This window comes from Manis javanica, chromosome 3, assembly GCF_040802235.1.
Source record: "Manis javanica isolate MJ-LG chromosome 3, MJ_LKY, whole genome shotgun sequence".
NCBI classification, from domain to species: domain Eukaryota; kingdom Metazoa; phylum Chordata; class Mammalia; order Pholidota; family Manidae; genus Manis; species Manis javanica.
In genome coordinates, this window is record NC_133158.1 from 95,330,457 (window position 1) to 95,356,397 (window position 25,941).

The following is a 25,941-nucleotide window of genomic DNA, read 5'->3' on the forward strand; positions in this document are numbered from 1 at the left end:
TCTCACTCCCCAACTTCAAGCTCTACTACAAAGCCATAGTAATCAAGACAATATGGTACTGGCACAAGAACAGAGCCACAGACCAGTGGAACAGATTAGAGACCCCAGAAATTAACCCAAACATATATGGTCAATTAATATTTGATAAAGGAGCCATGGACATACAATGGCAAAATGACAGTCTCTTCAACAGATGGTGCTGGCAAAACTGGACAGCTACATGTAGGAGAATGAAACTGGACCATTGTCTAACCCCATATACAAAGGTAAACTCAAAATGGATCAAAGACCTGAATGTAAGTCACAAAACCATTAAACTCTTGGAAAAAAACATAGGCAAAAACCTCTTAGACATAAACATGAGTGATCTCTTCTTGAACATATCTCCCCGGGCAAGGAAAACAACAGCAAAAATGAGCAAGTGGGACTACATTAAGCTGAAAAGCTTCTGTACAGCGAAAGACACCATCAATAGAACAAAAAGGAACCCTACAGTATGGGAGAATATATTTGAAAATGACAGATCTGATAAAGGCTTGACGTCCAGAATATATAAAGAGCTCACACGCCTCAACAAACAAAAAACAAATAACCCAATTAAAAAATGGGCAGAGGAACTGAACAGAAAGTTCTCCAAAAAAGAAATACAGATGGCCAAGAGACACATGAAAAGATGCTCCACATCGCTAATTATCAGAGAAATGCAAATTAAAACTACAATGAGGTATCACCTCACACCAGTAAGGATAGCTGCCATCCAAAAGACAAACAACAACAAATGTTGGCGAGGCTGTGGAGAAAGGGGAACCCTCCTACACTGCTGGTGGGAATGTAAATTAGTTCAACCATTGTGGAAAGCAGTATGGAGGTGCATCAAAATGCTCAAAACAGACCTACCATTTGACCCAGGAATTCCACTCCTAGGAATTTACCCTAAGAACGCAGCAATCAAGTTTGAGAAAGACAGATGCACTCCTATGTTTATCGCAGCACTATTTACAATAGCCAAGAATTGGAAGCAACCTAAATGTCCATCTGTAGATGAATGGATAAAGAAGATGTGGTACATATACACAATGGAATACTACTCAGCCATAAGAAGTGGAAAAATCCAACCATTTGCAGCAACATGGATGGAGCTGGAGAGTATTATGCTCAGTGAAATAAGCCAAGCGGAGAAAGAGAAATACCAAATGATTTCACTCATCTGAGGAGTATAGGAACAAAGGAAAAACTGAAGGAACAAAACAGCAGCAGAATTACAGAACCCAAAAATGGACTAACAGGTACCAAAGGGAAAGGAACTGGGGAGGATGGGTGGGCAGGGAGGGATAAGGGGGGGGAAGAAGAAGGGGGGTATTAAGATTAGCATGCATGGGGGGGAGGGAGAAAGGGGAGGGTGGGCTGCACAACACAGAGAGGACAAGTAGTGACTCTACAACATTTTGCTAAGCTGATGGACAGTAACCGTAATGTGGTTGTTAGGGGGGACCTGATATAGGGGAGAGCATAGTAAACATAGTATTCTTCAGGTAAGTGTAGATTAAAAATTTAAAAAAAAAAAAAAAAAAAAGAAAGAAAGAAAGAAAAGGGGGATTACTCCTTAACAGGATAAAACTATTGGTAAATCAAAGATCAACGCATGCTTTAAATATCCTTAATGTTGATCACTTAAAGGGTGTCAGATGATCAGCTATGGAGGTACTCTTTTCTGATAATATTCCTTTCTCTTAATTAAAAAAAAAAAAAAAAAAGCAGTTACTGTGTGCTGACCTCCAATGAGTTCTGCACAGTGGTATAGAGGGCATGTCAAAGTGTGGGCAAAGGGTCTGTTTGTCTCTACGCAGAAGATCAAGGCCTAGCTTGGATACCCAGAAAATGAACTAAGATACGATATGAGGAGGAGCTTCCGGCATCAGCACTCTCTGGAGGACTCGTGCCGGGGGATGATCATCAAAAAGCCTCCACAGGGATCCGGACGATGCTGCGGTTGTGGCTGCATCCAGCCCACCGTCTCCTGGACTTGCCATAAGAAGGAGGAGGGAGATGTCTAGGCTGGCATGTGCATACAGTGAGACAACGAATTTGACCGGATCTGTACTGTTGGAACTCAACCAGGAGTTGGGAGGGGTGCAAGTTGTAGCACCCCAAAATCTCATGACTATAGACTATCTATGGTTAAAAGAACATATGGGATGTGAACAGATCCCAGAAATGGGCTGCTTTAATTTGTCTGATGGTTCAAGTACAGTTGGAAAATATCCATCATATCATAGATAAATTTTCACAAATGCCTAGGGTGCCTAAATGGTTTTCTTGGCTTCACTGGAGATGGCTGGTAATTATAGATTTGCTTTGTTTATGTCACCGTATTCCTATTATGTCAATATGTGTGTGCAAATTAGTTAGTAGTTTAAAACCTATACATACTTAAGGTACTATACAAGAAGATATGTCAAAGAAATAATCAATCCTCCCAAGTTTCCTTCATATGCTACATCTATAGCTTTTCTTCTTCCTTCCTAATTACAAACTTTAAATAGAATTCGTGCCTCATATCGAATTTACCGAGTATCATAATTCCTCCAGGTGGTAAAGATACCTCGAGACAAGTGCTGGGCATAGAAGCCACAGGGCATAAATCTGCAAAGAAGTAAAAAGCTAACCTTTGCAAACAATATGGCTTCTCTCTCACTTACCAACTTTACATTTCCCTGTATGGCCCCGGAAGATGACTGGTTAGCCAGAGACGGGTAAGATTCCTCAAGGGAGGAACAACCTAAGACAGGCACAGTCGCAGGGGGGCCATCAGGTGAGAATTTGGGGGTCAACAGAGGTGAGGCTCAGAACCTCACCCCCCCTGCTTTGAGAGAAATCTTCTGCATCCGTGGATGTCTTGCTGCCCTTGTCTAGCCTGGATTAATACTTAGTCCATAGGCACACACCTGATCATCTGATCATCTACATTTGCCTTCTTACAGCACTAAACTATGTTTTCTACCTTTATCTTGCATCTACCTACCACTTCAGCATTTTATTAAAAATAAAAATAATAATAATAATAGGAGAAATGTGGGATCAACATATAAATCAAGTACAAAAATCAAATGAATATTCATATTTGACCTGATGGTTTATAGGTCATATTGCATGATCAAAACCGAAAGTTTCTGTGATGACTGCCCTTGTACTGTTCACCATGTAAGAATTTATTCACTCTGTAAGAATTCGTTCACCATGTAAGAACTTGTTCGTTATGCTTCAGAAGATTGGAGACTGACGAGAATTAGGCTTGAGATGGATTAATGATTGTACATTGAGCATTGACCCCCCTATACTGAATTTTATTGTTGTTAACAACCATTTGATCAATAAATATGAGAGATGCCCTCTCAAAAAAAAAAAAAAAAAAAAAAAAAAATCAAATCCCTTAGCTTTGGAAGATGTTGGCATAATATGAATAATACCTCATGAAATACTATTTTGTATGACATCACTTCTGTTTTCCTCTTTAGTAGGTAAATATATATTTCTACACATTCTTCCTTTTTGTTGGAATGTTTTTAAAAGTTTGAAATTATTATTTTATTTTAAGAAATGTTAAGGGGTTTTGAACACATTTGTTCCCCAGGTAACACTCTGCTCTTCTGGGTAATGCTGTTAACTTACAAATTAGCAATGCAAATACTTAGGAAAGCCATTGTGATATGCTTTCTTGTCTAGCTCCCTAAACATATGTCTTAATGTATTGCCAAACAACTGGCAAGAAAGCCCTATTGTATTGCCAGTTTTTTTAACAAGATGAAAATTAATGTTGTTTCTTAACAGACATCAGCATTTATGTAAACTTCCCTGCAAGGAAATGCCAAAAATGACAGCATAGGTGCCAGGCACAAAGTTTGTACTCAGTATAGATGTGCTAATGAAAAACTGATAGTTATTTTGAAATTACCTAACATTTATTTATGTCAGTAAGTAAGTGAGCATTTAGGTAGGGAACTAGACATATCAGAGAAGTGAGTAATATATTCTCTACTCAAAATTAAAGACTAGTAAGTGATTGATAATGTTGATTAAAGTGGTACACTATAATAGAAGCATGCTGTTACCAAGTGTCTATAAAAGTTGTTGTCTTTGGAAATATACCTTCTCATTAACTTCTACCTCTAATATTTTTTAAGTAGTCATTGATTTTTTTCTTCTTTCTCCAGTCGACAGTTTTCTACTATTTGCTGTAAGGTCTGCAATTTGCTGACATGGTAGTCTTTTAAGTAGGAAAAGAAAATCCCAGGGCTGCATATTATCTTTCTGTGTTTTTCCCAAGATACCCACTCTAATTAAAATGCCCAAATTTAATTAACACATTTATTAATGTGCGACTTTTCAGTCATTTTGTTATTGAAATAAAAACAACCATTAAGAAGAGTTAGCAAGATACACATACTGAGAATGATGAATGCTAATTTTCAACATGCTTGTAAGTCTGGGGAAAGGAAATCCTGGAGCAAAAATACCTCTAAAAACCAAAATCAGTCAAAGGGAGAAATAAAGTTTAAAACACATTTATTTCTTATAAACTGCAGTCCAGGGCCATCTTTCTCCTCTGCTCTGGAAGGAAAAAAAAAAATAGCAAATAAGCCAGCCCCATCCTCTTAACCTCTCAGGTTCAGACACGCCCTCAATTGCCCAAGTAATTATCCAAATATGGAGATGAACTTCTCTCTACCCCTGAGGATATGCAAATGCACTAAAGCTAGGCAAGATACTCTGGAAATGTTACAATTTCACCCCCAGGCCATCCCTCAAGAAATCTCACTTTACAATCTATTTGTTCCCCTCTTCCCACCAAACTAATGATATACAATAACAATAGCAATAAAATCATGGTAATCCTCAAACCAGAGGATTTAGCCTATGCAGATTAAGTAAATGTACTTTACAGCACAATCTCTCACTAAGCACAAAATATGTTTGTACATTTGTTTACTCATTCCTATCAACCATGCTAGATTACTCACAAAACTTTTACTGAATATTAGACAGTCAAGCCTCTCTTTAAGCATTTTTTTTTTCTTGACAACAGCAACACAATCATGTTAATTCTCAAACCAGAGGATTCAGCTAAATTCAAAGTCCCATGCAGATTAAGTCCAAAGCTCATCCATTGCGGCCATCACGCGGCAGCTGCAGCCAGGGGGTGCATCCAGGACACAAGGACTGTAGTAGCAAATAACCTTGATTTTGGGGGGTCACTTTGCTGTTGTTCCAGGAATACACAGGGGGCCAGCTTCCAGATCTTTTCCCCAAGGCACCAGAAGGGCCAGCCATCACCGGTCCATGCATTGAAATGTCTAGGGCCATGCGCATATTATTCCTAATTGCTGCACCCATCCTTGCAACACATGTCCAGTAAAGTGAGTTCCTTAATCGGTCTCAGTCAGCAGCGACCCACTGCAGGCTGCAAAGAGATGCTATAGGACCCTCTTGGTGGTTTGCTGGTCTGTACAATGTGCAGGGACCTCCTTCTGGGCTTGGCTGATTTCTTCAAAGGTCAATGGCAAGCCCCACTGACAGGCTACAGCCCACATTGTCTTTTACCCCATGTGCAACAATGTAGCCATTGGGCCACTTCATTGGCAGGTTTTCCTTCTAGCCAGTGCACCTGGGCCAATGCATCTCCTTTACCATTCCCTGGGGATGCCAAAGGCAAATGGCCAGTCACATGATATACAGTAGTTGTCTGTGCCATGCCACCAGTCTTGTACCTACCCTGCAATGGGATAGGTGGTTATTACCTTGGTCAGCACTGTTCCAGCGATGGGCTCTGTAGCCACCAAGGTGTGGTACAGAGCATCCAGTTGCTTCTCTATCAAAGTGAACCAGATATCTGCTCCTTTCCATAGTTATGACCAGGCTCTGGCTGTCAGCAGGAGCAGCAGCAGTGGCAGAAGCTACTGCCTTATACTCAGGCCATGGGCTGGGGTTGGCATGGCCAGCAGTGGTGGTGGTGCCTCAATGACCACACAACTATAGACACGTGTCCCTTGGCACGAGTGTCACTTCTCCCCATCATTTCTAGGGGCAGCCCTCTCAAAGGCTGTACCTATTATAACACATTTCAGGTTCAGAGAAATCCTGCCGAGTACACCAGATGTAAGTCTGGAGAAAGGAAATCCTGGGGCAAAATACCTCTAAAAACCGAAATCAGTCAAAGGGAGAAATAAAGTTTAGAACCCATTTATTGCTTGCAAACTGCAGTCCAGGTCCATCTTTCTCCTCTGCTCTGGAAGAAAAAAAAAACAGCAAACAAGCCAGCCCCATCCCCTTAACCTCTCAGGTTCAGACATGCCCTCAGTTGCCCAGGTAATTACCCATTGGTATGGAGATGAACTTCTCTCCACCCCTGAGAATATGCAAATGCACTAAAGCCAGGTGAGATATTCTGGAAATGTTACAATTTTACCCACAATGCTGCTGATAGTTTGAAGTGGCCTCTTCCAAACATGAAAAAAATCAGAAAAAACAAGGCAGAGCATATTTAAAGATAGCCAGTTGACTGTCAGAAAGGAAATTTTTCATTCAACCTCTACTCCAGTGGAAAGAGGCTGAAATATTAATACATCATGGTAGCTGTGTATTGAGAATTGTGAACTCTGTGTTAGTATAAGACCACATAGGTGGGCAAGTTAATAGAGAAGAGTCCATGGTGGACTAGAGATCTGTGTTCTAGCTTTGCTGCTAATTCTTTACAAATTCCTCATCCCTTAAATGAAACTAAATAAATGCACTTCATCATAGTTTGTTATGAAGACTAAATTGTTGGATACTTGGTGTGGTTCTTTACATAGTAAATGTTTAATAAATGTCAGCCATTCCTAATATTATTATTATATTATTAACATTATCATTATCATTTTTATTATTTATGTGATGTGCTCTGCTCACTGCTGAGGAGCCTGAGATTATTCACTTCTAAAAGAATAAGTCTGGATCACACAGATCTCAGGCCCTAAGGTTTCCAAGATTCTGTGATTCATGAAACCAGGGGCATTGTAGTTCACAGAAGTTCCCCATGTGATAAGGGAATAAAAATCATTTTAGGAGCATTTGACCCCTAACAAAAGTGCATAGACATGAGACTGCAGTATATTGGCATGCAATCACTGTAAGTCAAGCCTTCTGCATTAAGAGAGTGGATCTGATGGAAATACAATGGATTAGATAGAGAATTGCATTTTACAGTGATGTAGTTAAAAACAAAACAAAACATGGCACTGGAAATCAGGATGTCTATGTTTTCTTCTAGGATCTTCCTCACAAACAATACAAGGTAGTGAAAAAGTTTCTCAGCACTCATATGTGTTTGTCTATGGGATGGATTAAAGGTTGTAAAAGAACCCTGCCTGTTATGTGTTTTTATGTTTAAGTCCTAAAATTTCCCACAGAGCTCTTAGAGTGTGTTACAAATATTAAAGGCTTTGGAATACTTGAAACAGTTTGTGTTTAACATTTTTTTAACTTTGCCACACAACATTACTCAAGTAGATTGCAAAGTCACGTCTGAATTTTAGAATCCTTTTCTGAAAACATATACTTATTTTGTGAATTGTGTTAAAATTGATATATAGTTTTCAAATAGACAAATGATTATATGTTTTGTTTTTAAATATAAATTAATAATGTTTTTAGAGAAAGAAACTTCCACAAGTTTCAATGATTCAGTAAAGTTTATGTTTTTTTAATCTAATTTAACAGAATGTAAAGAGTGAAAAGCAGTTGAGCCAAATTACATGTATCACAAATAAAACATATATAAAAGAACAATTGCATAAATATGGAGGAAATACAGAATTAAGATGAACTGTGGACTGGGATTGTTTAACAATGTTTTAGATGCTATCCACTTGGATACAAATGAATATGTAATATACTTTTCAAAGTTAGTTCCAGGTTTTAGAATTTCATATGATTCATATAATTTCCTACCACCAAAATATATACTTTGATTACTAGAGATGTTAAAGAAAAAACGGAGAGTTTGCTTTATGTTCTATTTTGTTTTTAAGCATCTGCATTAGAGAATACTTAGGTACCATTGTTCTTTTGGCCAAGATGTTGCCAACCATTTGAGTTCAAGTTTTAATACATAAATATACACATGAATTAAGAAAATTGGATAATTTAACTAAAAGTTCGCATCATTTTGTGATGTGACACTATTTTTCCCTAAAGGAAATGTTCAGGGCAAGTATAGGGTAGAAAAATTGCTTTTATAGAAGAGAGAAAAAAAATCTTAAATTCATAACTTTCTTCAGGATTGCCTGTAGCCATAGGCAATACTAGAATTTTATGTTTTACAGCTGCAAAAATAATTACATGAGCATTATCTAAGCAGTAATCTTTAATGGATTACATTTTGTTAGCTTTTCATTCTATACTGTAAAAAAACAAATAACATAGTAAATGTGGAAAAAAAACTTGATTTATCTGACTTAGACCTTTGATGTTTTTGAAAGACATTTTTTATTCATTGGCTTATTTGAGATACAATCTCAGTTTTTAAATAAGAAATAGCATTTCCAAGTTGGTTTTAAAATTAGCAAGTAAAAAATAGTGGAAATTATTTATTTCTATATGAAAGTATTTTACTTTTTCATGTCTCAAGGGTGTTAAAATTTTTCTGAAGTGTTATCTTAGATTGGTGATGTGATCTAGCAAAGGCAGATACTATTTGGTAAGGTCAATTCATTTGCTCTTTCTATACACCTTACATTTTTATGTGGTACATTCTTAACACCTAATCACAATGTAAGTTTATAAATAGTGAAAGTCTTCATACTCTGTTCATTTATTATGTGGTAACAGTAGCTGGGGATTTCAGTTCAACAAAGTTTACCTTTGTGTCTCTGTATCTTATTCATAAATAATGTAATAAATAATTGGAGTTACAACTACAATAGTGTGGTGCTATCATATTTTCTTTTCTTTTTCCTTCTACTGTTCTTTCTGAAGCTGAGGACACCAGTCTTCTCTTTGAAGTAGTTATCTTCCAAGAGTTGAATTACTCATATTGTGCCCAAGTTGTCTAAATATGCAGATTAAAAAGAGGTTTTGTGTGAGTGCATATTAAAGCTTAGTCAGCTGTATGCACAGACCTCGTTGGCATAGCAGGAGGAAAAGTGGAGAATTGCAAGAGAAAAATACAGGATTTTGTAAGTCTCAAAGCTTGTCTAAAGTTTGAAACCAAAATTTGAGAGTGACTTTTCAAATAATATTTGAGCATAAGTTTTTTTTTAAATTTTGGTACTTCATCCATGAAAGTATTTTTAATGTCATTGGAATGGAAAGACCTCCCCCTTCCAAAAATTGTAGTATCAAATATTCAATTCAATAGATTTTAAAAGATAGATAACATTTAACTCTTCAAATCTATGCACTTAACATACCACTGAACATTTGAAGTACCATCTTAAATTAGATTACTAAAATTGTTCGCATTTCATTACACACTGGGGAAAAGTAGAGTAGGAGAAAGATAACGTTTTTAGACTTTGTATTGACATATGTATCTCCATACCTACCTTGTAAATAGGGAAAGAGGTTTGTTCAAGATCACCTATCTAGTTAACAACAGAATTGTGACTGAAGACTAGCTGATCCCAAAAAATTTGTGATTTCTTGACAGAAGTAGGATAAAAAAAAGTTTTACCGTACAAACTATTTTTGAAATACATAGTTGGTTTATTTTTTATGTTTTATTCCAATAGCAACAAAGTTAATACTGACTACTTTATCGTATATTACATTAGTGTGTGGTTGAGATTACAATAAGTTGTTTCTTCCTTTAAGATATAGGATTAATAACAATAATATCTCTTACCCTGAATAGGTTTAAGAATTAAATGAAATAATATTTACCCCCCAAAACATACAGAATATACATAGTGACAGTTTTCGGAGCAGGGCTGTTGCCATTGCTGTTGCATTCTAACACTCTCTCACTCAGTGACAATGGAAAACAGATAGTACTTTGAATGCAGTTGCTTTACAATAATTTTTTTTATAATGAGCATTCAGTGATTGTATAATCTCATACCCTGATTTGAAACATCTTTAAAGTTTCTCTCAATTAAATCCATGTTTTGAAATACATTTATTTTTGCTTTTAATATTTTGGTTTCTGTGTGCTTGCAATTCATTTAATAATAGAAAGCATCATTCCATTGTGTCATGTATGAAAGGAGGACTTAGTTATATTTGTTAGTGCCTGAATGAAAAAATGTAGGCAGTAGACAGAGAAGAAACGCAAGTTAAAGATAAGCCAGATACTAACAGTGAGGGCACTAAGCAACAAAAATACGCTTGCTCACTTGCCTATGAAGAATATCAAATTATCCCTGTTGTGTATGCTGAAGGCCAGATATCTTTATTAAATTGAATATGTCTGTAAGTAGATATTATATTGATTGTCAAAGAGGTATTGAGATAGCTAGTAGAAGTAGTTTATTATAATAAATGTGCCTTTTGCTGAAGTTCAGAGATAAGGACTGTATACATCACTCTTGAGTACAATGATTTAATCTTGTTCCCGCAGTACTACGGGATGACTTCAGACAGAATCCTTCAGATGTCATGGTGGCAGTGGGAGAGCCTGCAGTGATGGAATGCCAGCCTCCTCGAGGCCATCCTGAACCCACCATTTCATGGAAGAAAGATGGCTCTCCACTGGATGATAAAGATGAAAGAATAACTGTGAGTATTTATTTTGGCAGTCAGTGGGGAACATTTATAGATCTAACTGTGTATATTCTTCACCAAGGAAAAAGAGAGAAGTGAAGTAGGTTCTTTTAGATAAAGGACTGCGTTATCTCATGTTTTCAGTTCCTCCTTTAAAATAAATATATTGCAATTCTCCCTGAGTTGACACAAAAATGAGTGAGGAAAATACATGTTGCTTAGTTTGGTGATTAGTAAAAGAAAACTGTAATTTCTATATTAGTATCTTAGAGTTAAGACTTTCATGTATGACTTAATTATTATCATAACTCAGGGCATATCACATTTCCACATGTTACAGTAAAAATTGTAAGAAAAATTTCCATAATATAGTATGCTTCCAGAAGCTTCCTAAGTCATTCAGGACTTTTTCTCTTTCTCCTTTTAATATCATTTTTCTATTCCATAGAGTTCATTGTTTGTTTTTTTCTTCTGAAATATAAAATCTCATTCTGACTGATGGTTAATAATGGATTCAATTCATCCCATAATAAAATCTTATATCTAGATTATTGGATTTCATATTCCCACTCTGATACAAGTAGAGAAGTATGCTATCTGTAGTAAGTAATCAAGTGTTTTCTTATTGACATCAGTGATTTTATGTGACTTCTTTCCTTTTTCTGTCTCAAAAGTAGCAGGGCTCTTACTGATTCTGTGATTGTATAATATTCCCCTTTACAGTTTTTTTTTTTTTGTTTTAAACATAATCTCTGTCCATTGTGAATTCATTGGCCAAGATTTAAAGTTTCCCAGGAGAATTGTGTGTGCAAGATTCTGAATCTGCTGTGAAACAACAGCCAACAGAATTTGCTAACAGACTAGATATGCCTTGTAAGAAAGAGAAAAGAATCAAGGATTACCTTAAATAATTGGTCTTAGCAACTGAAAAGATAGAAATGCCATTAATTGTGGAGAGAGATTTGGTGTTGGAAGTATCAGTAGCTCAATTTTAGACGCTGTAATTTTGAAATTCTCATTAGATATCCAAATGTAAGTGTCAAATAGGCAGTGGGAAATGAGTCAGCAGTTCAGACTTGAGGTTGAGACTGGAGAAAACATTGAGCTGTGGTAGACATAACAAGTCCTCATTACTATGCAGTCCTCCTCACCTGAGCAGATGAAAGATGCTGCTTTCCAGCTTCCTTGCTGTAGGGCAGACCCATCTGACTAGTTCAGCTTCATGGGCTCTGAGTGGAAATTAAATAAATACTAGTGAGTCATCCTCCAGCACTCTCTTTCTTTAGCATGTGGCAACCAAGGAGGCCACATGTTCCAGAGAGGACAGCTACACTTTGAAGAACACACAAAGAGCCTGAAGGGATGAACAAGTAGCCAAATTATGTAGAACCTTACAGACCTTGTAAATGGTTTGGCTTTTCCTCTGAGTGGGTGAAAAGCGTTAGAGGTTTCTTAGCAGAATCCCTGCTGTCTGAAGAACACACTCAAGGATGACAAAGAAGGAGACAAGTTTGGGAGCTTTTGCAATAATCTAGGCAACAGGGAAACAAATAGAAGTTTGGACCAAACTATAAGGAGGGGAGGTGGTGAGGAGTGGTTAGATTCCGGAACTGCTGAAAAGCAGTAGCCAGGGTCGTTGAGTTACATGTACAGAATGTTTCACCCCACACTTCTAACCTCCCAAGGTGGACATATAGAATGAGTGAGAACGAATCTGTGGTGTACTAAGTCATGGAGGATTTCTTATCACACACCAATGTAGCCTATCTTGATGAATGTAAGAGTTATCAGTGTGTTCATATTATTTCAGAACAGGAAACAAATCACCAAAGGGGTGATTATATATAGAAACGAATAGGTCCAATGTATGTTCTCAAGTAGGAGAGGCAGAAAGAGCAAGGAACACTGAGAGAGAGCCATCCGTGAGAAAGGAGGAAGCTAGAGGGCAACCCAGTGAGGACAGTGTTCTAAGGAGGTGGCAATGACCAAGTTGGTTGCAGCTGGTAGATCAATTAATAAAAGGGTTGAGAATTGACCGTTAGATGTAACACCAGGTGATCAGCTGTTAATGACTTTCACAAGCAGTTGCAGTGGGGTAGTGGGTTGAAGACCGCAGGACCAGGAGACACTGGGAAAATGGAAATCAGACAGAGTAGGTAAAAAATAAAGGTGATTATACTCCCACCCTTGGAAAGGTCTTAGTTCACCTCAGATGTTTTGTTTTGTATATGTGCACATATGTGTATCTTTGCATTTTTTGTGACATTAACAGTTTAAAACTGCTGTGGTATATTGGGTTTTTCAAACATGCCTAGAACTTCCTGTTGTATCATACAGCAAATTAGAAGAAATGTTATGCCGAAATGTTTACTTTATAATAGGATCTTCATTTGCCTTTTTCTGTCTCCAGGGTGTTATTCTATAAATAAAGGGCACCAGCTGCCCCACACATTAGTAGTTTAGAGTCATTATAAGAAGCCCCTCTACTCAGGAAAATTAAACAGTTTAAAGTTACAATCACTGCTGACTATGAAACAATGCCAAGATGCTAATGGATCAGTAGTTTTAAAATCATTTACATGTTGCCAAAATGATGATCCACAATAGCATTCCATATGCTAAGAAACTGTAACATCTGAAACTTTTACTATTTCTAAGACTGTCTGTGTTTTGTATAAATTTTGACTGTTGAACTGATAAAACACCAGAGGTAAAAAGCACACTTATACATGCAGGAAAATGAATAGATGAAAATTCAGCAGTTTTGGTTCAAAATTACTGTGCTTATTTAGACTGTAACTGTTTTTGTTTTATTTTCTCCCTTTAGGCAAAATGAAAGTTGAGTAATTCAAACAAAACTTTAAAACAGAAACAGAATGTCTGACATGATTTCCAATTCTTGTTTTTTTCAAAAATTCAAAGTAAATTCTTAAGAGATGTTGGTTATTAGAAATTTTATGTAATTCTTATTTCCTAAGCTTTGTTTTCAGATGACTTTTCTCATGTCTATTGTTACTGTGCTTTGCCAAATGTGTTGCATACAGGTGAACAGGAGATTAAAGCACATATCTTTATGAAACACAAATAAAGATTGCACGGTTATTGCTACAATTTTGGTTATAGGAATTTCTGGAGTTCTTTAATGTGGTGGCTTTCTTCTTGAGAATGTAAAGTACAACTCTCCCAGCTGTGAGAATAAAGACACACCCTACAAAAAAAGGGCAAATATGTAATTGAATTGTAGCTGCACCTGTATTTTTTTATGTTCTTAAGTCACTTCTTTTTACACTGACCTGGATTCTGAGCCAAATTGTATTCTGGACTCTGAGCCAAATCATCTGTGATGATGATAAAGCAGGCATATAAAAATAGCATTTCCTTATTTTCTTACCTGACAGGAGAATCTTTTAGAACTCTTTGTGCATGGATTTCTTCGAATTATTTAAAGGAGGCCTTAGATGATGTTGGTCTCCAGTGTTCTTTCATTCTTTTCTAAACAGGAGTATTTATGTTGAAAGTTAGAAGCAGAAGGAGTTTAACTGACAGGCTGGATTAAATAGATTTACTTCATATACCCGAGACTTAGTCCTGACCATTATTATTAACAAATGAAATTTTCCCAAGGACGTGAATCAGAAGACCGAAGACTTCTTTATGATGTAGAACAACATTCAGACATACTTTACAGTGATATATTTATTTCATTTCATTACATTTTGGAAATATTGTTCTTAAATTCAAGATTATTTTGTAAGGCTGAAAAATCAAGAATGTTAAGATTGGAAAAAAAGTAATACCAAATATCAAAAAAATAATTTTCTGTTCAGTCAAAAATCAAAAATTGTCCTTGAATTAAAGAAGTTAAATACTGTTGATAGTAAACATCACAGATATTTTCCTAGATTATGAAAGAAGTTAATTATGTATAAAGTCAGTTACAGGATTAGTTTGAATAAAAGCTGACAAGTACACACAAAAAGGCCCATAAATAGTTTTAGTATGATTTTTGGACTCTAAATGGAGTGAAGAGTCATTAGTAAAGATAGAAGAGAAAGTAACTGATGCCAAACATTGTGAAAAGGCATTAAATTTATTTAAAATTTACCTCTTATTTTATCATTGTTGATCTGTGTTGTTTTCATATTGTTTTTGTTTGTTATAAATCAACACACTTTTGGGGGTCGCATACAATGTTACCATGTTGAGGCATCAGTTTCCCTTATCTTTCTACTGGGTCTTTTACTGGATGAATATTCTTTTGGTGGTAGCCGTAGAAATTGCAGGCATAGAAAAAAGAAGGAAATAGCCAGTCTCTCAGGATAGTTGGTAAGTAAAACATATAATTACTTAGTGTAAGCAAAAGAACAAATGTATTTTTTAAGCTGAAATAGTAAAGTATCCAACAGTACATGATCCAACTAATGAAACAAGACCAACTTACCTCAGTATATGATAAATTGGGATGGAAAATTGATACCCATTTTTTAACAAATTAAAATGATGGTTGTATGCATTTATATATAAGATCTGATTATGACTGGGAGTTAAACCTTTTGATTTGAATTAGTAAATGAATATTTATAGGAACAACAGTAAATTGTTAATATATAGAACATAGTAAATATATGATAAGTATTTATGAATGTTGTAAACTCTTCTTAAGTCTGTCATGAAAATGAATTAGAAAATAACCACTCCAGTTTTCTTAATCTGGAAACTTTTAAACAAATGGGTCAAGTCTTAGAAATTGTCATTGTAGGGATACCAACAAATTTACTAATCTACCATAGTAATATCAATAGCTATTGTGTATTGAATACCTGCCATGTACCAGATGTTTTATATTATCTCATTTAATGCATTTGAAAACCAATGAATAAGCTGGTTTCTTTTCTTTATGGCACACCGATTCCTGCTAATTCAGTCTCTTGGGATAACAATGATGATAATAATGATAATGGTGATGGGGTGGGGGTGGTGACAGGTAACAGTGTAGCACCTACTATGTGCCAGGCCCTATTCTAAGTCCTAACAACATCCCTGTTAGATAAATACTAAATTTCACTAGTGCAATACTAAACTCTTAATTGGCTGAGGGGACAATTATGTGGGCATCTGCCTTTTTTTACTAATAATGTTTTCTATAGGGCCATATAGATTCTCCTTTATATCTGAGTACTCTGATTTGCTATCAATGCAAATTTCAACTCAAAATGACAGTAACACTTAGTTTCACAGTAACAATATTCACCATGAAATATTGTCTTTAAGTTTACAAGTGTCTGGAGAGGTTAGTTTGCACAGTGGAGATTCTGGTGGTCTTGTGACTAGGCTAGGTATATTTTGAGAACCAGTCATATTATGTTCAGTAATGAAAACTATAATATAACAAAGATCTGTACTAACTGAAGAGTTTAGTAGTTTCACAGACAATGGCACAGACATGGTCAGTTTCAAACAAAGGTTATCATTCAGATAAACTATTCATTCTGAACATAAGTTTTACCTCAAAGTTTTACCATCAAAAGATATTATGAGATTATCTAAAGAGGATAATAAATAACTTCACCATTTGGCATTTAGGGAAAGTAGGATTTATATTAAAAAGGATATTATGAAATCAGTGAAGGATTCAGCTATGTGTACTTTATATTAACTGTCCAAATTGTGGGTTAGCCCAGTTCTTATATCTTTAGCTATACATATTTCAAATGTATCATCGGAAATTAAGCAATTATAAGGAATTATACAATGAATGTGAAATTGAGTTAGAGAAAATTTTTTTGCTGTTGTGGCTTGGCAATTTTGCATAAATACAATAAAATACAGTAAAAACTAATAGTACTAGTATAATGTAAATAGTGAGATCTGACTGGACTCAATTCTGAAATTCCAGAGTTTGTCTCTTCATAATAACCTTTGACTGTCATTTATTCTAAATTATTTATTTTAGTATTTAAAAGAAGAGCTTAAAAGACATTCATATTTTCATGTCTGAAATTGTTAGCTTTTGAGCTAAAATTTAGACTTGAATAATAATAGATGCCTTTTCCATCCACTTTGTATGTGTCTTTGTGACATAAAAACTTTTGAATGATTTGTATTGTTCTTTGAGGAAAGCTGTGCCTTGAATTTTAATTTTTCTTCCTACCTATCCTCAAAAGTAGCATGTTAAGAATATTCTACGTATCTACAGTTTGTTTTTCACTTTATTGAAAAAGTAATTTCAGTGATTGGGAAATAATTTTAAGTTTTTTATTCCCATCAGAGCCATAGTCCAACCAGAAGCCATTTTATTGTCCATTTTATCTATTAATCACATAACTATATTAGTATCTTATTCATTCTCCTTTGAAAAATGTGGAAAAAATTTCACAGCATCAGTGTGTTTTAACATGATGAACAAATGTAATTTAGTAACCTTTTCGTAAGGTTTCTAACTTAGATGGGATAACCAACCATCCTGGGTTGCTGGGTACCGTCCTGGTACTAGCACTGGAAATCTCTAATCCTGGGAAAAACTTCTCAGTTCTGGGAAAACTGTGTTGGTCCCTCTAAGCCTAAATGGTTTACAGGAATTGATTTTATGTATGAGTGAGTAATCACATTCATACAAGATAAGTAAAAAGTGTTAAAAATAATTAGAAGAGCATATAATTATATATCAATGATACCTTAATTAAAGTAGAAGTAGAAGAATCTTATCTGTATGGTTTCTTTCATAAGCAAGTTAAGGATTTGAAAATCATACATGAAGTAAGGAGAAAAATTCAGTTATACATTAAAAAAATTATTTAACATTTCCCATTCCCATGCTGAAGAAATACAATATTTAGAATGTACTATGTCATCAATTCTTTTTTTGCAGTCTCTTTTTCTTCCTGTGTGTCTTTGTAGTTTCTTTGATTTTCTCTTGTTGGTATGATATGTTGGTGAAAAACAGCTGACTCACATCCCATCCAAATCCCCAGTGACCTCCAGATCATTGACAAATTTGGCATTCAGCCCTCCCCTTGCCAATTGCTTCCTTTCACCCCAGTTCCCACATGTCTGCTTCCTAAGCCATCTGCTCCTCCTCCCTTCCTTCTATTAGAACTTTTCCCTGGTCTTCCAATTTCTTTCATTGTTCAGTGAGCGACGCTTCCTTTTCCTTTCTCCTCCCCTAGAGGAAATCAACATACTTAATGTAACTGATGTCATAGAGCCCCTATTCCCTGAGAAGTTAAATTTGCGTTCCTGAAAAATAAATGTGTGGTACTGTTGTGTGAAGGTCAAAGGAAACTGCTATAGTGAACCAGAATTTTTCTTCCTGTCAATTTTACATAAAGAGCCATTCATGTTATATATTTTATCTTTTTAAAAAAAATTTAAAAAGTTATTCATGATTTAAATCTAAGTTAAATCCATATATATCTATAATATGAATCATGGGACTAAAGAATTGAGTCAAAAGGTAAATTTATGTCCTATCCTACTATCTTAATTTTCGAATTTAATATTTGGAATGGTGTGTTGGTGAAATAAAACATGGTCTTAGGTATTATAAAACCACATTATAAGTTCAAGTTTCAACACTTATTAAATGCATGATCTTATGGACATTTGATCTCTATAAATTTCATTTTTTCTGTCTGTGAAATGAATTGTTTAATAATACCTTTATTGGTTCAATGTTGTCATTACAGAAATCCAATGAAAAAATAATAGTAAATGCCTTTGTAAACAACACACTCTATACATATTAGTAATAGGTATTCTGTTTATTGCTGTTGTTGGTATACCTGACTAAGCTCTGCATATATTTAGTGATCGAAAACTTGATAGAAAAGAAAAATCAGGAACTTTGTGCCACAGCAATTTCAACTTTCCTGAATATACATTAAGACCATATAAATATATATGAGAAGAGATCCAGAATTTTTGTCTCATCTAAATTTCTGTCTATATCTGATTCACAAATGTGAGAAAATGTCCAGTGTCTATAGACTAACCATGAGTGTTTAGTTCAGGTGACTATTATGTGTAATTAAAGTATTTAGACTAGTACTGATATTAAGAAGCTGATATTAATTTGAGTCCTATGTACACCTTTATTGTGAAATGTAGTAATCAACAGAGGATTTCGAAAGGGAATTAAGTCCAAAAGCCCTGAGGCATCCACTATGTGTAACAAATTGACTTTTCTCCTGTGTATCTAGAACAGTTCTAGTTATGTACAGTTCTTAGGGGAATTGAGAAATGCTGTGAATCAGATGAGGTATGCTGATTGAGAAAGGCTCATTTATCTTCTAAGGAATATCCTGAACCTTTCCAAAAACTCTTAATTCTACTTAAGTAATTATAGATGAACTCATCATGTTTAGAATGAAACTAGATTAAAAGAAAGCCAAGCATTTCAGACCTACTTGTGAAGTCCAAGTATTCTTTTGAAAGAATTGTAATAAACTGAGGCATTCTCTGTTCCAACAGTCAAATTAGCTTAGATGGCAATCTAATTATGAACATAATCCCAGTGAGGATTTGGTTGTTCTAATTTTTCATTATTTATGTATTAGATGTGCACTTAAAAGCTTGGAAACTAAGAGCTTAAAATAAAATATTATGGGAGTCTTTGAATATGCTAATCCCTCTGCCTAAAATGTTCTGACCCCTACAATCCTTTGTCTAACTCACTCATTTTTCAGGTTCCAGCTTAAAGGCAACTTCCTCAGAGGAGCCTTCTGTATAACCCCAGTCTGCACATCCACACTTGGTTTATCTTCATCCCTTCTCTTTTTACTACATGTCTCTCTTTTAATCTGTTGCAAATCATTGCATGTTACTCATCTAATATACATATGACACATAAAGGCCAGCTATATTCCCTGTGTCTGTCTTATGGTGAGAGCTCAATACATGTTTCTTGAGAAAATATTAAGTGAATGCAATGTGAATCAGAATAATGCCTTCTAGCATACTCAGAATTGAAAAGTTGCAAATTTGAACATACCGTACTTGATTTTACTCCCATATACATGTACATATTTATTTCCTTATTCTCCTGTAAAATGAAAAGGAGATATCATCCATACCATTTATTTTTTCTAAAGCATGTTTCTTTCATTGACTTGACAGAAAGAGAAAGAAGAGATATTATACAGATTAATTATTTGAGTAAATATATTTCTCTACGTGTGAATTACAAGATACTCATAGGATCTTAGAGATGGAGCCGACCTGAGAGACTGTGAATAGGCAAACCCTTTCATTTTTAAGAAGGAAATGGAAGCCAGGGGAATTGATTTACCCTGATTCACTTAATGGTTCTGTGTTGTGACTCAGGAAAAAGAAGTTTCAACATCAGACTTCTTCCTATTGTCATTTTCCCCATGACATACTAGACATAATCCACCCTTCTAAAACAACACTTAACTTTGATTAAAATACATCCTAACAACAATAACACAGTCCACAAGTTTAGGTAGTGAGTTTTACTGGATTAATTTCATACAATTCTGCCACTTGTTTTGTGTCCTAAATTCAATATGCCCTATTTTGGTAACAGAATAGAAAGTAGTGTTTTCAATATGTGAGATTTAACAGCTTCTCCTTCTTATTTATTCATTGGGTACAAACATGGCATAGAATTGATTGGATTAATAATCCTGTACACATTTTTTATTTATCAAGTATTTTAAGAATGCATCTAAATTCATCTTAAATGGTTGACTATCTGAGGTTGCCTCAGAATCTCATTTGAAAAATGAAAGTTGCAGTAATTTAGGTAGTGAGTTAAGCTTAACTTATGGCTATCTTGGGAAAGTCTTATATGTCTGAAGCTCATCTTGAAATGGCACTAATAACTAGACCTTGGTCAAGTCCTTAATGGTTGAAAATACTAAGATAATACTATCTTCCCTGACTATTTATTAGGATCATTATGAGAATCATACCAGAACAGTGAGAATGTTTTGAGGACTATTAATAACAACTTCACTGTAAGGTATTATTTTAAGTATCCCTGTCTTGATTTCCAGTTAACATCCATTTTGCAATGATATTTGTAAGTTGAACAATGAGAGACCAGAGATTTTTAACTTTAGAAAAAAAAAAAGAACACTTTTGCATTAGATACTTAGTGGACAAAAGAGAAAAAAGAAAACAAAACACTGGTTAAACAGTGGTTTATCTTTTTTTGATCATTTTTTTAAGTGTACATCAAAGAAATAAGTCTCCTTATTTAGGGTGCACAGTAATTTACAGTCGGCTTGCCCATTTTTGTCTCACTCCCTTGATACAACCTAGTTGAAATTCCTAATGAAGCCTTACAAGTCCATGTAATTATAATGTATTGGTATTATTAATATATAATTACATGAGCAACATTGTGGTTACTAGATTCCACCCTTTATCAAGTCCCCACCACAAACCCCATTACATTCACTGTCCATCAGCATAGTAAGATGCTATAGAATCATTACTTGTCTTCTCTGATTCAGTATAGAATCAATACTGCCTTCCCTGTGTCCCCCACTACATTATGTGTGCTAATCATAAGGCCTTATTCCCCTTCTCCCTCCCTCCCTTCCCACGCACCCTGCCCAGTCCCTTTCCCTTTGGTAACTGTTAGTCCATTCTTGGGTTCTGTGAGTCTACTACTGTTTTGCTCCTTCAGTTTTTTCTTTGTTCTTATACTCCACAATTGAGTGAAATAATTTGATACGTGTCTTTCTCTGCCTGGATTATTTCACTGAGCATAATACCCTCTAGCTCCATCCATGTTGTTGCAAATGGTAAGATTTGTTTTCTTCTTATGGCTGAATAATATTCCATTGTGTATATATATATACCACATCTTCTTTATCCATTCATCTACTGATGGACACTTAGGTTGCTTCCATTTCTTGGCTATTGTAAATAGTGCTGCGATAAACACAGGGGTGCATATGTCTTTTTGAAACTGTCATCCTGCATTCTTAGGGTAAATTCCTAAGAGTGGAATTCCTGGGTCAAATGGTATTTATATTTTTAGTTTTTTGAGGAACCTCCATATTGCTTTCTACAATGGTTGAACTAGTTTATATTCCCACCAGCAGTGTAAGAGGGTTCCCCTTTCTCTTCATCCTTGCCAGCATTTGTTGTTCCTATTATTTTCTATGTTGACCATCCTAACTGGTCTGAGGTGATATCTCATTGTGGTTTTAATTTGCATTTCTCTGATGCTTAGCGATGTGGAGCATCTTTTTATGTGCTTATTGGCCATCTGAATTTTTCTTTGGAGAAGTGTCTGTTCATATCCTCCACCTGTTGATTGTCAGGTCTTTTAAATCTCTTGAGATGATTGTGGCCCTCTGAATTTTTTATTCAACTAGGTTTCCTCAAAAACAGTTCTGAATATTTTTCCAAAATCTAGTCCCACCCAAATGTTTCAGTCAAAGCAACATTGGAAGACATAGAGGAGTGCCAAGCAGATCTGCCTAAGCTACCTTCTGTATGGAATTCTGTCAACTCCTGAAATTCTTTGGGCCAAAACTTGCAGTGGATGGATGCTGCTGGTTAGCAACCATGATCCTTCAGTGACAGTTGATCTTCCAGAAAGTAGAAAGTATCTCAGAAATTTGAGTAATCAGCTGAAAAAAAATTATGCATTGTAATTCAAAATAATCATCAATACAGAACACTAACCAGAAGTATTATAACTCTACATGAATGCATATGATAGGATGACAGAGCCTGTAATAGGAATTTCAGATTAGCTTGAAAGCAGAGTTACAAATGCTATGTGAGAAAGTGAAGGTTCTTGTGGCCAGAATTCTCACCTGGCCCTGGTCAGCTTGCTCTGTACACAGGTGTGGGGAATACATTTTACTGACTCTATATAAAGAGCCCCGCCCAGTGCTCTGGGCTTCATGGCTATAGGAGAGCAGGGGCTGGAGTGGTGGCAGCACCGAGGACAGAGACTGAGACGGCTGCCAGGGCAGAGAGGCCCAGAGGCAGAGACTGGCTTCCTGCAGGCAGACTTGCCCTGAGTGGACTGGATTCTAGCTCCTGACCTGCCCCTGTCAGACTAAAGCTGGGTATAAACCCTTTCACCACAAGAACATTCCTCTGTTATTTTCTTGGTCTTAAATCCATAGTGAACTTGTCCGGAATTGAAACTAATTGGCAAGACAATCATTTTCTCCCCTGTTTTTTTCTGTATGATGCGTGCTCACTCAAGCAGCTTGTTCTTCACTTTCCAAGCACTTTGATATATTTGATCAGGTCATTAAATTTCTCCAAATAATGAAGGACTAGTGGAATTTTACTACTGTCTGGGAACACTTTGTTTAATTATAGGTTAAAATAGTTTGCCAAATTGAAGGTATAATTTTTTTGTGGCTTCAAGGATGGGGTTCTAACCAGTTTATATTTTTGATGCTCTATTAATCACAAATGAAATGTTTATCTAAAGATACGCTTCTAAAGTTTATCTTAGAGTATTGCTTATAAATCTTATCTATAATTTGGAATATAATTAGATGATATATGGATACTTTTTCATAAATGTGTTTTAAAAAACTTGACTTTTCTATTACTTGTAATTTTTGTGTTAGTTCTTCATGGTCCAGTCATAATTTTGTTTTTCTGTTTCCATAGACAAAATGAATTGTAATCTTTAAAAAAAAAATAGTAGATTCAAAAGTACAGTTGATTGTACAAGACATTTCTTTCCTTAAAACATGCTGCAAAATGCAAGAAATGATTTTAAGCCTTTAAATTTTAAGTTATTTTTAATCTGAGCACTTTATTCCTTTCTGTTATTTGTAATTGGCTAAGACTGACTTTATCCATTTTTCCATCTTCTCTATATTATAACTTTTATTTAAAGATGTTCTGTCAATGAATAGTCCCAAATTTTATGCTGAATCTGATGCATAATCTAATGCTGATTTTTTCTTTGAATGCCAGTTGCCTTAAAACTACTAATACTGTATTTGTAACATTTGACCACTTCAAATTTATCTGCTTAAGCACAAAGAATTTGATAATATGATAAATTGTACACTTGTAAAATAGTCCGGTGTACATTAACAAAATTACTTGCAGATGGCACAGGTTTTCTGGTCTTAAATTTTGCAAATCTAGATCATCATGAAGCTTAAAGGCTGATCACACCAGAAAGAGGCTCATGTTTAAGATACCTTTTTGTATCAATTACCTTGTATGGGATTTTTTTAACATTTCTTTAAACATTCATAATGCCATTCTTCTCTCACTTAGGTATACCACCTCACAATATCGCCCCATGTGTCATGCTTATAAAAGATCATGTCAGATTTTCTTATCTTTATTAGGGAGGCTTATATATATTCTGTTTAAATTTTAAACATGCCATGAAAATGAATGCAAGAAGAACCATTCCTCTGAATAAAAATTAATGTAAGGTATTTACCTAGCTACATTTCTCCTACAAAGAATTTATGCATATGAAGAGTATAAGCATGCATATTTTTTTTCACTGGCCGCTACCTGGATTGCAGCTACATAATGGCAATTAGGTTGGATATCCAGATCACTCAGGCTTGAACATGGAGTGTGATGGAGGAGGGCCATAGATTAAACACACTCAGGGAGGTCCAGCAATAACACCTATTTCTTTGCCAAGCTGTTGGGACTCGGGATTTGTTCACTTACAAAACATTGCAAAACATTGCAATTTGTACTTTGTGTCATGGGAAGCAAAGAAAATCATGAGCCATTGCTTTCTGTCCAACCAAAAGCAAGCTTTACATTGGCTTGATGCTCAATTCAATTACTAGGTGACCTGGAACAAGTTTCTGATATTCTCTGAGCCTTAATTTTCTCATCCCCAAATAAGAAAATATATCCTCCCTGTGAGACTGTGGTAAAAATGAAAGATGAATACAACAATTTCAAGTATTCAGCATATGTTGGTACATCACAGTTCTCATTAATTATAACAATAAAATAATCCAAGTTGTTCTTTAAATATGTTAGTACTTTTGCAAAATTTACTGCAGATTCACTGGTACATTTTTCTCACATTTTGTGTTAAAAACTGTCAAATGCATTCTGCACTTAGGATGTAATATTTTTCAGGTGTTAGGTTTTTGCCATTATGTCCTATAAAACATATTAAAACATCAGAAGATTTAAATTTATTTATTACTTTGGTATGCAGTTGTCAGAATTTGAATTTATCTTCTACAAGGCAATATAAAATAGTGTACTTTTAACATAAATTCCAGAACACCAAGTCTTTTTTAAAGAGATGGTGACTGAAATCAAAGAATTCTATGTATCCAGTTTCTCAGGTCTTGAAAAATCTGATAATGTGGCTTCGATGTAGGTGTTATGATGATAAAGATATGACAAGCTCCTTGATGTCATAGAACTTACGTTCCATGCAGAAGAGTGGCAAGAAACATAAGGCCAATTTTTTTAAAAATTGACTTTATCTTGTTCCTTAATCTCCCACTGGCTGACATCAATTCCACCCGAAGTGTTCCACCTTTCCGACCACTCGAGGCTAGAACCGCCAACTTCAGTTTGTAATGGGAGCAAGCTAGGATTCAAGAAATTATGAATTTCATCTCCAAGTTCAAACAATGTAACTTACAGACTTAGGGTTAGGAGCAATCCGAAACAAGGAGATCCTTAACAGTGTTAATACTTTTTGCGCTTACATATTCTGTTCAGTGTGTTTTCATAGTGGCCAGGGAACTGAACACTCTGTGACTAAGACCGTCCCAAACAAATACCACTCCAAACGATTTTTGAAGTAACTGTTGAGATAGAGCATTTTCTTTTCTTCTGTTTTCATAGGTAACTATAGAAATACAGGGGAACAGGGTGCATTTATTTTTATTTCATGTTTTCTATGAATTAATTGCTCATTCTTAGGAAATAGTGAGTGTCTTGCCAATGGGTTTCAGCCCCGAGCAGGTTCACTATGGATTCAATGTGACAAAGAAATGACAGTAGAACGTTCTTGGGGTGAAAGGGTTATACCCAACTTTATTTCCACCATGGCAGGTTAATCACTAAAATCCTGTTCACTAACAGCAAGTCTGCATGCAGCAAACCAATCTCTGCCTCTGGGCCTCTCTGTCCAAACAGCTGTCCTCTGGGCCTCTGGTCTGCACAGCCATCCTCTGGGGCTCTCTGCCTGCACAGTTGTCCTGCACAGCCATCCTCTGGGCCTCTGTCTTTGGCACTGCC

At 35.5% G+C, this 25,941-nt stretch overlaps 1 protein-coding gene across 8 annotated transcripts in view; it reads left to right on the plus strand.

Annotated features, from left to right (window-relative positions):
- Window positions 1-25,941, plus strand: part of ROBO1 (roundabout guidance receptor 1) — a 1,104,481-nt gene that overhangs the window by 961,929 nt on the left and 116,611 nt on the right. For all 8 annotated transcript variants that reach the window (XM_073231812.1, XM_073231810.1, XM_073231808.1 and 5 more), the window contains one exon: window positions 10,595-10,752. In XM_073231812.1, coding sequence (XP_073087913.1) covers window positions 10,595-10,752 — 158 coding nt within the window. The remainder of the gene's footprint in view (window positions 1-10,594; window positions 10,753-25,941) is intronic.